The 14679-nt window shown below is 47.2% G+C and overlaps 1 protein-coding gene across 3 annotated transcripts in view; it reads left to right on the top strand.

The window, feature by feature from the left end:
• The window catches only part of Trappc9 (trafficking protein particle complex 9), a 466270-nt gene that overhangs the window by 138211 nt on the left and 313380 nt on the right, over positions 1-14679 (top strand). For all 3 annotated transcript variants that reach the window (XM_031345566.1, XM_031345557.1, XM_031345575.1), the window contains one exon: positions 11356-11480. In XM_031345566.1, coding sequence (XP_031201426.1) covers positions 11356-11480 — 125 coding nt within the window. The remainder of the gene's footprint in view (positions 1-11355; positions 11481-14679) is intronic.

Raw genomic sequence — 14679 nt, 5'->3', positions numbered from 1 at the left:
TGGGTACAGAGGTGACCACTGTAGCGTTACTGTCTGTGGGCAGCTAGACAGCTTGCTTTGTCTTTTAGATGGAGCAGTGACTCTGCCCATGACAGGTCATCTTCCTAGGCCTGGTGTCAGAGGGTGACAGGACAGTGAGCGTTATGCTTAGGAGCTGCTGCTGGTGCCTTTTGGAGAAGGGGCCAGTGGTGTGACTTTGGCACAGAGCATTCCTAGACTCTGACTTGTGATGTTCTGACAACTGCGTGTCGGGTCACAACAGGGCATAGGGCTCCCCACTGGTGAACACCAGCTCACTCCTTGAGAACTGTGAGCTCTAGCCTAGGCCTTTTCACTGTCTTCTTTGAGCCTCCTCCCTCTCAGCAGATGCCCTCTTTTGAAGACTAATGGAAGCCATTTGCAGATGTGGTCTTCCGTGTTCCACCTGAGGTGCACTTTCATCTTCATCCTGTTGCTCCTGCAGATGTGTCTGTAGTTTCTCCTTGGTAGCCTCGCCCTTCCCCTTGGCCTTGGGTGGCATGCTAGGCATCGTTTATTTAAACTGTTACAGGCTCCCAGCAACACTTCTTCTACCCATCCCCAGCCTTCCCTTCTCAAAATCGTCTTCTTCTAATCGTGTGTACTCTTCGCCAGAGCAAGTCCCCACGCAGTTTGGGCTCACGCCCTCTCTCTCCCTGTTCCCCCTCTTGCTGGGTCCTTCCTTTCTATATTGCAGGTGTTCTCAGGTGCTGCTGTGCATCTGCTGCTGTTTCCAGTGGAGGATCTACTCATCCCTTTGCTCTTTGAGCTCAGCGTTAGCCACCCTTTGTCAAACTCTTGCGGGTTCTGTCCTTAGTGAGCTGTAGTGGCAAAGGTGGTATTTCCTGTGAGTTCTCGTGGCATCCCCGGTTGCTGTTTCACTTTGTCAACACCATTTCTCTTTAGGGCATCTCTTCTCAGAATTTAGTGCAAATTTTCTAGAAGGAAAACTAGTGAAGACCAGGCTCCCCTGATCATTGCCCTTCTGACCCTGGGCAAACAGTGTTGCTGCATAGCCATAGCAATCGTCTTGATGGTGCTAATATGATCCTGTGTTCCCATGCATAGTTCTTATCTTTTTTTAAAAAATATGTTTCAGTATTTTGCCTAGAGGTCTGTGCTGGGTGCTTAAGAAAGCAAGAAGAAGGTGTCAGACCTGGAGCTACAGATGACTGTGAGCCACCATGGAAGTGCTGGGAATTGAACCTGGGCCCTCTAGAAGAGTAGTAGCCAGTGCTCTTAGTCTTTGAGCCATCTCTCCAGCCCCCTGATTCTGCTCTTTTAAATATTATTTACATGTGTTTCTCTACTAGAAGAGAAACATAAACAAGTGAATGCCGATTCTCACAAGAGGTAGTTGAATTAGCATAGGTTATTTTGAGATTTACAAATTTGGGAAACAAAACCAGAGAATTGTCCTTTTGAGGTTAAAGTAGAAATGCCTTGTTTATAAGAGTAGGTGGGCATGTTCCAGCCCCTCCCCCCACATCGTCCTCTAGAAGGCAGTGACTCAAAGGACAAACTAAAGGCAGTCACCCAGCGGGCTTGCATCCATGCATCAGAATTCATAGGAGAAGCATTGTGCCTTCCTGAAGCAGCCAGCAAGGCACACTGACACATGCATGTGTCCACAATGTGTGCATGTACACACCCCCTTCAGAAAATGTTTACACTCCTGAAACTCGAACTCTCTTTGTCCAGATGTTCGGCGCATGCTCAGAGAGCCACTTTCCTGCCCCATTCTCCAGGCTTTATCTGCTGCCATCCTTTTTGTGTTGAAAACCCGAGCCCAGCATCACTTCTGGAGACAATCCTTCCTGCGCCCTTTAGATTTGGTCAGCCCCTTTCCATGTACTCAACGCCATACATTTTTTATGGCTTGTGTTTAGCAAAGTGATACTTTTTAATTTATGTGAAATTGCCTTGTCTCTCCCTTTAGACCTGTGCTGTATAACATAGTCGCCACTGGAGAAATTTACTTAAATTTAAAGTAATTAAAATCAAGTGAAATCAATAATCACTCCTTTAGATGCTTTGGTGCACCATATACTGTTGAAGTGCCCATAGCTACATGTAGCTAGCAGCTGCCTTTCTGCACCACACAGAACAGGCTCCACAGCGCTGGACACCAGGGTTCCAGGAAGAAACACAGCCCTTGGAGAGGATACATAAAACAGATAGTACATGTCTGTGAGGGAGCTGGGGAAGAGGAGACTGTAGCTGTGTGGGAGAGGGGGAAGAAGGGACTGTAGCTATGAGAGAGGAAGAAAGGGGACTGTAGTTGTAAGGGGACAGGGAGGCTCGCTCAAAGGAGCCTTAACCCCAAGTGTAAAGAGTAAAGCACCATTTCCAGAGGACAGCATCTCTATGACCTACATGTAGGCAAAGATTCCTTAGACAAAGAGTAGCACTAACCAAACAAAACTGAACAAAACAACAACAACAAAAAAACCCTGTAACCAACCAACCAACCAAAGAAACAAAAGGAAAACCAAATGATAACAAAATTAAGAAATTCTAGGCTGGGCATAGTGGCACAAACCTTTAATTCTAGCATTCAGGAGGCAGAGACAGACAGATCTCTATGAGTTCAAGGCTGCATGGTCTATAGAACCATTTCCAGGATATGCAGGGCTACACAGAGAAAGCCTGTCTTTGGAAAAAAAAAAAAAAAAGATCAGATCATGAAAAGGCAACATTAAAAGAGCAAAGAACTTAACTACACATTGTAAACAGGTGGCAGGTGACAGTTGACCATGTGTTTAGCATTCCTAAACCCTTGGGTTCAGTTTTCAAAACTAAAAGCATTAAAAGGAAGAGGAGCAGGGAGAAGAGAAAGAGAGCTTGGCTATAAGTCTACCATCCTTGCCTAAATGTAGACAGAGCATCTACAGCAGTGCCACTGAAAACAACCCAGATATCCATGAGAAGCAGAATGGTTAAACTCCCAACTTGACACAGCAGCATACCACATAGCAAGAAAACCCATGAACGTTGGCATGGTTCTCAAGTGCCATGTTGAGACAAAGGAGGGCCATGGACACTTATTTGAAGCTTCTGCTTCCAGAAGTCTAAAAGAATATCTTCATGTGATTTTTAAATCAAAGAAAGAGGACTAAAAAGACAGCAGAGAATAGAGATGTATTTAGTTTCCCGTAACAAGCGAGGCTGATGCTTCATGGTGGCAGCCATAGTTGGATGTCTTGGTAGAGTGCTACCAACAGCAACAGGACAGGAAAGAAGAAGAGAATGCTGGGAATTATCATGTTATGATCTTGGTATAGCGTGCCCTACTATGAACAAAAATCTAGATGCTCATCAAGCTATAACTTAACATTAGTACTTGCTTTAATGAGGGTTTCCATTGCTGTGAAGAGACACCATGGCCAAGGCAACTCTCATAAAGGAAAACATTTAATTGGGGCTGACTTACAGTTTCAGAGGTTCAGTCCATTATCATCATGGTGGGAAGTGTGGCAGCATGCAGGTAGACATTGTGCTGGAGGAGCTGAGAGTTCTATATTTTGATCTGAAGGTGGCCAGGAAGTGGCTCTGTCTTCCACAGGCAGCCAGGAGGAGGCTCTCAAAGCCCACCCCAACAGTGATATACTTCCTCTAACAAGGCCATACCTATTCCAACAAGGCTCCACCTCCTAATAGTGCCACATCCCATGGGCCAAGAACATTCAAGCCACCACAGTGCTCACTGTATACATTTTAGCAGACTTTCAGTTTTTTGAGACTTTAAGCACCATTTACCATAAAAATGAGGCTTTTAGAATGAATCCATAAAATATCATAAGAGCCTCCCAGAGGTGATTATAATATGTTGCTGGGAAACTATTAAACAAGGCAAACATCTTAAAGAGATATACCATACTCATAGATAGGAAGACTAAATGACGTAAGAAATTCCCATGTTTCCAAAATTCATTTATTGGTTTGAAAGTTTGGATGGAAATTCTGTTTTGTTTTTGTTTTTTGTTTTTTTTTTTTTTCGAGACAGGGTTTCTTTGTGTATCCCTGGCTGTCCTGGAACTCACTCTGTAGACCAGGCTGGCCTTGAACTCAGAAATCCACCTGCCTTTGCCTCTACCTCCTAAGTGCTGGGATTAAAGGTGTGCGCCACCACCACCCGTGGATAGAAATTCTAACAGATGACCTTAAAGACACCCTCAAAAGAAGAGCGAGAAACAGGTTTCAGGTACAGGTCGGCAAGGCGTTGATGAAGACAGAATAACAGACGCAACACAAGGAAGTGCAGGATCTGAATGTATTTCTCAAAATGGCATCAGACTTTTACAGTCATTACAAAAGAGAAAAGAAAAATCTGGCAGCTCAACGGTCAAGGTACATCTGAGGCCGTCTGAAACACACTGGGTCTAAAGCAGCAGCCATCTCCTCTGGACCAGTGCAGCACCCCTGGACTCTGAGCACGCTCGGGCCTTAGAGGGCCTGGCCAGAGTCCCCAGGGTGGGGTGGGGGTGGGGGGCTGCGGGTGAGCCAGCCAGGAGAGTAGAGGCTCGAATGTCAAATACTCTGCTGCAGCTCTCTCTCTCTCTCTCTCTCTCTCTCTCTCTCTCTCTCTCTCTCTCTCTCTCTCTCACACACACACACACACACACACACACACACACACACACACACACACTCACACAGACTCGGTTCAGGGTCCCGCCCATCCTTAGTAAGCTTCAATGCCCTACCCCCCTCATTATCTCCCTAACAATGCCGGAGGCAGTTAGTCTGAATGTGTAATGTTGCCTGTGAGAAATTCCAAGCCAGGGTTTGGCTAAGATGTTGGAACATTGGTAGAGGTCAGAGAGCAATGTTTAATTTTGTCTAGCTATTATAGTGAATCATATCTTGGTAGGCACCTAGTACGCAAATCGCAAGGACATATCTGGGCTACCTCTGAGTTAGGGGTTGCAGGAGATGGATTCCTTGAAGCTTTTTGCCTCATAAACTGCTGTCACACAAAGTGTGCGTGGCACTTAAAGATTTACCTTGAAGAGTGACTCTGAAATTTCTGTGAAAGAGCAGGGGGTGGGAAACATCCAGCTGGCTCCAAAACAATCTTCAGATTAGGGCTGGCCCTACAGGGTCTCAAAGCCCACCGCCACAGGCACTGAATGGCCACTGGCACTGAACGGCCACAGGCACTGAATCACCACAGGCACTGAATGGCCACAGGCACTGAACCACCACAGGCACTGAACGGCCACTGGGTCTGCCTGAAGCTTTGGGAATGACTCAAGTCAGAAGAGGAGTAGGAACTTTTCAAGTAGACAGCGTAAGGCTGCTACGCCAGAGGGAGGCTGTCTGTCTACACCACAGGAAGGCTGTCTGTACTGATGGTTCATAAACCATGTTGAACATTGTAGTCACTCCTAGAGCCTTCACTAACCCTGATGCCAGTTAAATGACAGTGGGAGAAGGGCTGACATTTCAAAGATCCTAGACAATTACAGCACAGAGGAAGGCAGAGCAGCCCTGTGTGCACTCCAGGCCATAACTGTGAGGGTGCGGCTCACTAGGTGGATGTAAAGAGGTGTGTACTTCAGAGACTCGAGAAATGAGGGAGAGTGGGAAGATCACATGGCCTCAGGGTAGGGCCACACATGCCTACTTTGTATACTGACTGTGGCATGGAGAAGTCCTGATTCAAGATATAGTAAAGAGAGGCAAAGCCACTCTGCACCAGCAGTGTGGCCGTGATGCCAGTGTAGAAGACAGCAGAGAAGGCGGTTGCAGCTGGGAGCCAACAATGGCAGAAACGGGAAAGATGAGGAGGGTTGGAGCTTGGGCAGACACGGGATGGCGAGAACAGCACTGGAAAAGCTTGGGCAGCCTGGAACCAGAGCACACAATACTGGGCTGTACTCCACCAGACACCATCTCTTCCTGTTTGGAATGAAGCACCCATCGTCCTTTCCACTGAACAGCCACCCCCACCCGGCAGTTGTCGCTTGGTGAGTCACCACAGCTTGGCTGGGGAGAGCGAGGATGAGCACAGGAGATGGATCGATGGTCCACAGACAGGCTTTTGTTGCCTGCAGTGCAGTCACCTGTTGCTGATGAATGACAAACACTCCAATCCCCATCCCAGGGGCTTAGAAAGTTATTTTCCAACAGGAATTTAAACTGAAGAACAAAGTCAACCTTCCCACATGCTGGCCGAACAGTGGGCCTAGCAATGTACGTACTTTATAGGTTATTAAACAGACCTTTGGGGCAAGTGTGGTGGGTGGCACGAAGCTGTCTGCATCCGCAGAGATGCTGTCCTAGGAGCCCCAGGGAGGCAGGGACAGGCTGACCTTTCCTGTGGCTGTGCTGTGGTGCTGTGAAATGGCTGTCTGTGAGTCAGAAGGCAGGTAGGTGGCAGGGCTAAATATAACGACGGGCAGGCGGGCCAGCACACTAGCTTTGTTCCTTTGGAGCAAAAGCAGACAGCCCACTGAATACAAAACAAAAGCAACATGCAATGTCCAACACAACCCAAAGCTATCATGGGTCAGGAATAAAGTCTAAGGTGTAAGCCCCCCAGTTTCAGCTCAAATATGGGGGGAAAAAGAGTAAGCAGAAGAGCATAAACATCTGTTCAAAGTCACCAGTGAACCATTCAAGGCCTAGATGGGCCGTTCAGATTGTGAAGAGGCTATGGCTGCAGGCACAGCATCTCTCATCCCTGGAGGTCTGCTGTAGGGGGCTGAGTAGGCAGAGAAGAGAAGGTATCAAGGAAGGTTAAAGCTGGCTGGGGAGAGGGCAGCAGCCTGCCCTGGTTGTATAAAAAACAAGGCAGAGAAATGTGCAACAAGTATGAAAGCAGCATGAGGTTGCCATGGGAACCCAGATAGGGAATGGGCAACTCAGGAACTAGAGCTCCCCTATCTCCCCAAAGGACCAAAAGCCCACAGGACCAAGAACTGGGTAGAGGATGTGTCCCTGAAGGCAGATGGCAGATGAGAACATCTTCACAAAGGCAGTGTGGGACAAGGTAGAAAAGTTCTCATGGAGCCCTGGGGGCAACCCCTGTTTCTGATGACAAAGGGGGACAGCAGGACTCTCCAGGGGAGATCAAGTAAGGAATAGCTTTCGGAGGCTGAGGGGGCAAGTGCTGAGTAAGAAAGGGACACCCAGGTGGGCAGCAGGTAAGCAGGACCCGGGAATTCAGAGACAAGGATCCAGGACTTGCCCTCAGGATATGCACAGTAGAGCGACATGCATTCAGACAGATTCTCGGGGAGGGGGGGCTTGTGCTGGCAAGGGGTGTGTGTAGACATCAGGACTGGTGTGATCTCCTGGTCACAATGAAGACCGTGTGAGAACAGGCAGGAAGTAACTGAATTGTGTACCAGGCGAGTGTGCTGGGCACTGATAAATATTCTCTCTGTCCTAATGTTTTCTAACCCAAGGAAAAGACAAGTTTCGACAAAATCTCAGGCTTTCCTTTTTTAAAAAAGTCAAAACCAAAACACTTGTTTGTGGCAAAATTGAGGTATCTAGGAATCACAAAGACAGAAAGAGACGCCCCTTTGTTAAGACTGCAAGCAAGCTGCCTCCAGCTTCCGGGTGCTTCTGGATGAGTCACACCATTCTTTAAAAAAATAAGACTGAGAACTCCAAAAATCCATATTTATTCTCAAAAGAGAACAGCAGACCAGGGCAGAGATGCTGAACAGCTCTTCCGATTTCAGGACACAGCGTTAGGGGAGCGGGCAGGTCATGGCAGAGAACACAGCAGATTGCAGAGCAATGGCCCACTAGTAAAAGTAATCCCAGGCCACAGTGGCAACTCTAGCTTCAGCTGTCAGTACATTGTGAAGTGATACAGCCCTGTGATTTACACACAGCCCTGGACTCTGGATGTAGACCTATGCTACCCCTAGGAGCCTGACCGAGTCTGCTCATCAGAAAGGTGGCAAGCATACTCACCCACGGGAAGCAGAGTGGGTTCTCATCAGAGCTTAGCAAGCCACCGATGTCTGCTGAACCCCAGGCTGCAAGCAGAGGGCCATTCAGTAACAGAAGGAAGAAGGGCAAGCTTACCAGTGGCTACATCTCGTACAGCTAACTCTGTGCTAGTGGCCTCCCCAGAGAATTGTGCATGTCTCACTCTAGGGCAACTGCAAATTACCTTCCTTCTAAAGTTTTGTTCTAGCATCAAGAAAAATCATCACTTTTTTGATTGACATCTTATTCCACAAGAAGTGATTTAATAGCAGCTTGATTTTTTTTTTTTTTTTTTTAATATTGGAAGCCTGGAACTAATCCATCCCCTCCTATGGAAAGGTCTTTTACCTACCTATATCAGTAGCTCCTGTACCCAAAGCTACAACTTTTCTGGGAACCCCAAAGCACCCTCTATGTTCAGGTGGACAGTGGGAAGTCTCCAGACATTGGAAAAGGCAAAAGGCCTTAGGTCTGGTGGGATCCCTGTTCGCATCCAGTGGTGTTTTGGAAAGCTGTGTCCAGATAAGGCTGTCCATGGAGGTCGGGGACCGTGCCACTTGAAGTCCACTGTCACCGTAGACATTATTTTTAACTTTCCTAAACACATTGCAGAGTTTCTGAATGAACGAGCATACCGCTTTCTCCATGGAAATTAAGGATGAGTGCTGGCTCGTCGTCTTAGCCAGCTGCTCCTACTGCTTTGGGTTTCTTGAGCATATTTTATGATAACCAGATGGGCTCTTTTGGCATCCATAGATTTTTATGAATACACGAGAAAGCATCTTTGAAAAATATTCTACCTGGAGCAGCCTATGCTGACAGACTCCCACGAGACTCCCACCTGTTGCTTTCTTTTACCTTTGCAAGTGTATTTTATTTTAGTTACATTCTATTCAAGTTTATTTTATACCATATATATGTATATATACATATATATGGTAACAGATACCAGATACAGATACAGATATATATATATATATGATATACACATATATATCATATATACACACACATATATATGTATTTGTGTATATATATGCATATATATATACATACACACACACACACACATATATATATATATACATATATATATATATATATATATATATATATGTTCATTTATGTCTTTTTCTTTCTTTCTGGAAGCACGTAAAAAAAAAAAAACACCAAAAGCATACCCTGTCACTAGAGTTGGTTCCTGAGCCATTTGTAAATCCTCACCATAGGTCTGGTGGCAGCTTGATGTATAGTTTGGACCACCTGGGATGCTATAGAACATCCTGGGCTGGTGAGCTCAGGATGTTGTTTTTGTTTCAGTGTGGCTAGTGGCTCTGAGTTCTGCTTTTAGCTATATGTTGATGGGCTGTGTAATACTGAAGAAGTCACCTCATTGGAACCTTGGCTCTCTCATGTGTAGAATCAGTATGGTAATGCCTACTTTATGGGGAGTGTGGAACAAGTTAGATGCCCCCATGCACTTGTGCCTGTTGCCAGTCCAAGGACAGCATGATCCATGAACAGATTTGCCAGGGTTCATCACAGAGAGGGGGTTGCTGCTGAGTATAACAGGAATTGGTTCACATAGTTGTGGAGGGCAGAAGGTCCTGCAACAGGTTGCCTATGAGCTGGAGACTCCAGAAACATGGATCAGTCTGAGGCAGGAGGGCTGAAAACCTTGGAGGACACTGAGGGTAAATTCTGGAGTCCAAAGTTTGGAGATCCTGAAGTTGTAAAGTCAGGGAGACGTGCGAGAGTCTCTCCAAGGTCGCTTCTGTTCTACCCATGGTTTTGATGATTGGATGATGTTCACTCATGCTGAGAGCTGTCCTTCCCCCCCAGTTCCCCAATTTTCAGGCCAGCTCCTCTGCAGCCAGGCACATGTACCTTGCCAGTTCTTGAATATGCCTTTGTGGGCTGGCTCTGCTGGTGTGGCTGGAGCAGCCGCTTTCTCCTCACGGCTAGCGCTGCTTTCAGCTGTCATTTCCCAGTTGTCATGATGATTGTGACATTGTAGTGGAATTCAAGAGAAGTATTATTTCAGCATGCGGAATTACCTCCTGAAATTGCCCACAGCCTTTCTCCTAATGGAAAGATTGAATGCTATAAACGGTAGCTGTGAGGTTCACGCTACAAGCTCACTTTTATTTTTGAGACTCAAACCATTCTTGCATGCCCTCCATCCTCATAGTACCTCTAAGCTCCTTGGTGCTGGTAGGCTGCCTGCATCTGTTTGCGACTTTTCGCTCTTGTCTTCCTATTAATTGTCAGATAAATCCGTTCTACATATTCTATTTGTGATGGCCTATGTTGGCACAACACAGGTGGGATGCTCCATATCATTTTCTGTTCTTCCCCAGCTCCCAAGCAGGAGAGAGCTCCTTCCCAGGATCTCTGGTGACGCCTTTCCCCACCTTGTCTCTTTTGCTTCTGCAGCTGCCCTGTACCTTTTCCAGCTTTGTTCTTGCCCAAGCTTCTGCCCCAACCAGAGCTGGAAACACCGCTGTCCATGGATGATGCGGCCTTTCTTTTCTACCTTCCACTGGTTTAGAAAGCACAGCTGCTCAGCCTGGGACGAGGCCACAGTCTTTAAGATGATTGTTTTTTTTGAGGTCTCTAGGCAAATTGTGTGTGTGTGCATGCACGCTCACACTATGTGTGTGTGTGTGTGTGTGTGTGTATGTATGTGTGAGTATGCAAAGTATGCATGTTCCAAAGTTTTATAGCTCCAAGGCATCGTAGATGTATATTTTCCCTCTTTCCCAGTACCCGGTATTCCTTGATTGGGTCCCTCATGCTTAGCCTCTGCCCTGGATAGCATATAGTAGGCACAGATCTCAGGCCATAGAAGGTGCTGGGAGTCAGAGAGAAGGATGTTTTCAGTTAGTGTACCCAGGGAGGCACTGTGGAAGGGGCTTAGACCTAGCGAGATATTGGAGGATCAGTGATGGTTGTCACAGAGTGAAAAGCTGGGGCCAGGGTGTGACATGGTGAGTAGAATAGTAGAATCTTCTAGTCCCTTTGCAGTGGCTGGTCTCATTGGCAGCTGGTCTCCAGTGCCCAGGAGAGCTGCTTTGCCTTTGGTCAGGCCTTTCCTGAGTATATCATTCCTTGAGAACTCCAGTGGAACTTCTGGGTCATTGTTCTCCATGCAAGTCCACTTTCTCCACACTAGTCCCTAGAAGGAAGCTGCCTGCTGAGCTACTGGTGGTGGTGGGTTGTCAATGTGAATGACCGCCCAGGGAAGACCCTCTCACCTTGTAATTGGACCAGGAAGTAGAGACTGCCACCCTCCTTCCTGTTACTTCTTGGACAAACAAATCAAACCCTGCCTCACAAAACAGACAATCACGTTTTACTTGGGACTTCTGTCTTCCTTCCTAGATGGAATCAGCGTGAGCGGCTTTCCCCTGTCCAGTCCTTTCCGCCAGGTCGTCAGGCCCCGAGTAGAGAGCAGACCCACAAACCCTTCTGAGGGCAGCAAGACGGGGGACGTTGGCCACGTCAAGGTTAGTCCATCCACGGAGGTGCAGACTTCCAGGATTCTCCTGGTTTCTGTTAGAGCGCTTTCCAACTCAGCATTTGGAGTACTTTTCTGAAGGAGATTGGTGGTGTGTGGTTGAAAATGGTTTCTCATGTTTTCACATCAGAAAATGGAATTTCTGGACAGCAGTCCCGAGGCTATTCAGGTGCCGTGTGCACTTGGGGGATGCAGGCTCTGATTTTCTGTGACATAGAGACTGGGAAGGCAGGTATGCCATTGAGGACAGTGAACAGAGGAGGTGTTTTCCCTCTTGTCCCTTTCCTTTTAGAAGTGTATTCATTGCCCAATTCTCAGTTTGGCTCTTCACCTCATAGCATTTCTCTTAATCATTTGGCAACTCTTGCAGGGGCTGGTTTGTAAGCCCACAGTTCCTGGAGCTCTCTGTACAAAGCCGGAATGCTCAGGACATGAGGGCCAGCAGGAGTGGAGCTTGCTGCTTTGCAAGGAGGGTGTGTGAATAGGAGCTCCAGGCACTGGTCCAGACCCTGCAGAGCCCCCCCCCCCCAACCCCCAAGTGCACAGTGGGGTGCTCTGAGCAGTGACCGTGCAGGCATAGAGTCACTGTTTAAGTGAGTGTGCTTATGGCCGTCCTGTGGGCGTGCTGTTTGCTATCCCCATGCCAAAATGTGAGTGAGCATTGACTGGTGGGGCCACCAGAGGAGCTCGACCCAAGGCCCAAGTTGGGTGGGAAGAGCTGCCCTGTGAGATGTCCTGAGTAACCTTGGTGCAGTGTGGAGAGGGGGTCTGGGTTCTGTGGGGGTAGTGGGCTCCTCTGAGGAATGGGCAGGGCCATGCCAGTGGTTTGAGGCCTGCCTGTGGGGCATCTGAGCAGGAATGGTGTGATTTAATCGGAATTGTGTAAAGCCCATACAATCGTCACTGGCATTGTCATGGATGATAGGGCTGCCAAGCACTTTCTTGAACCAGGCCCATTGTGTTTCCCTAGGTTTCCCTGAAGGATACAGGTGGCTGGCGAGAACTGTGTCCATACTCAGGACCGTTATCTGCATGTGGCAGGAGGACCCAGTGACTGAAGATAGATGCCGTGTTTGGGGGAGGGGGGCGGACATCAGTGACAGTGTCTATAGGGCTGAGGCTGCAGCTCAGTGGCTGAGTGCTTAGCCAGCATGCTTGAGGCCTTGGACAAGTATTCCCTAGCACACCGACTATGTCAGCCAGGCCTGGCTTCCTGGCCACTGGTGACTTTCTGACAGGCTTGGGGAAGAAAGAGTAAGACTCCTGGGCTTTGTTTTCACACCTAAAGAAAATGGAGATCAGGGAAGATGAGTCTGGGTGGCAGCTGCTAGCCAGGAGCTCTTCTGGAAGAAGTAGGCTTTGCCCTTGCCAGAAGTACCTGGTATCTAGTTATCTCTTACTTGGGACTTCTGTCTTCCTTGGTTCTGGCTTTGATTGCCTAACCCTCCTTTTCCAACTATCATTGGGGACCAGCAACTCCCTTTGAATCACACGTGATGTGCAGTATGATCAACACATGACAAGGGCACCAGCTCATGGTACTGGCTGCACACTGTGGGCCCAGGTTGGGCTGTGGCGGGTGCTACTACATCTGCCTATAGCTTTGCCTGTTGGAAGCACAGCTGGATCAGACAGAAATAGGATAGTGGTACAGCCATTGAAGAGCCAGAGCCCTTTCCATGTTCTGCTTTCTGGTACTTAAACAGATCTCCTTTCCACTTCACACCTGCATGTAGCTTGCTGGAAGAAGTGCTGAAATCTTGACAGAGCCGAAGCTTGCCAGGGGCACTAAGCCCCCTGCCCTCTGCACATTAGCTTTGGAGAGCATGTGCCCTCTTGGTAAGCATCTTGTCTCTTGAGACTGCAGCTGGTAGGCCTGGTAGCCATAGTTACATCCATGGCACCTTACAGAGTAGCTAAAGACCAGACTTCAACTTCAAGAACTTCAGGAAAAAGTTGGAAATTAAACTCAAAGTAAGCAAAAAGGAAATTATAAAAAAAGCAGCAGAAATCAATGAACTAAGAAACAAACAAAATCCCTGAAATAGACAAAGTAACCAGAAGCTTGTTCTTTGAGAAAGTCGGTGAAATTTATCGACTACCAGCCAGATTGATTAAAGAGTAATTATGTAAATTACCAGTATCAGGACCAAGATAGGGAGCTTCTGCTCGGGCTTCGTTGGGATGATAAGGGAGGTACATTATGAAGCACTTTATGCAGAGGACAGCGTAGGTAAGCATGTAGCTCTGTATCCATTACGGAGAGAGTTCTTGTTAAAACCTTTCATAGAGAAACTCCTTAAGGGAGAAATAATAGGAAATCTGTGTAAACTCCTTTAGAGAACTGTGAAAGGAGAGATGTGGCCAGTGGGATGGCTCAGGGCTAAAGATGCTTGCCATGCATGCCCAAGGACCAGGGCTCTGTGCCTGGCACCCACATGGAGGCAGAGGGAAAGAAATGACCCTTAAAGATTGTCCTCTGACCTTCACATGTGTCCTGTGGCATGTGTCCTCTCCCAGCTGTCACACACATAATAATATTTATGATGATGATGACATAATGATGATGATTATGAAAACAAAAAAAAAACAAGAAGAAGGAATAAAATAAACAGATTTTGAAGAAAAACCACACAAAGCAACGGATTACTGCTGTAGACTGTCCTTCCTGCCCCCCAAGCTTTAACAAGTCTAAAGCAGGAGTTTAGCCTATACTACCTCATGGGTTGTACAGCATCAATTGAGCAGGGCTCATCTATGGAAGGCAAGGTTGGTTTAACATCAGAAAACCTGCAGTTGAAACTCTCCATGTTGATAAACTAGGAAAGGAAAAGTAAGTAAACAACTTCATCTGTTGCCATGTGCAGCATTTAATAAAGTCTGGCATCTGTTTTTAGAATACTCTCTGCCGCTGTGAAATAGAGAAGAGCTTCCACTGTCTGACCAGCTGCTCTCTCGTGCTTCACAGGGGAAGGCTTGACCTGGGCTCTGTGGAATTCCTGTGACATTCAGCAACACCACAGAGAGATGCTGGCTGTAATATAAGCTGTGAGATCTTTCTTAAGGCTCATACATGCTATTGCAGTTTAATAATTATGGCTAAAAATGAATATACTGGAAGAATGTGCAACGAATTAAGCAAATAGCATTCTCTCCCCTCCCCTCCCCTCCCCTCCACTCCCTTCCTC

This window comes from Mastomys coucha, unplaced genomic scaffold, assembly GCF_008632895.1.
Source record: "Mastomys coucha isolate ucsf_1 unplaced genomic scaffold, UCSF_Mcou_1 pScaffold11, whole genome shotgun sequence".
In the NCBI taxonomy this organism is placed as follows: domain Eukaryota; kingdom Metazoa; phylum Chordata; class Mammalia; order Rodentia; family Muridae; genus Mastomys; species Mastomys coucha.
The sequence above is the reverse complement of the archived record's forward strand: the minus strand, read 5'-3'. Positions and strand labels throughout refer to the sequence as shown.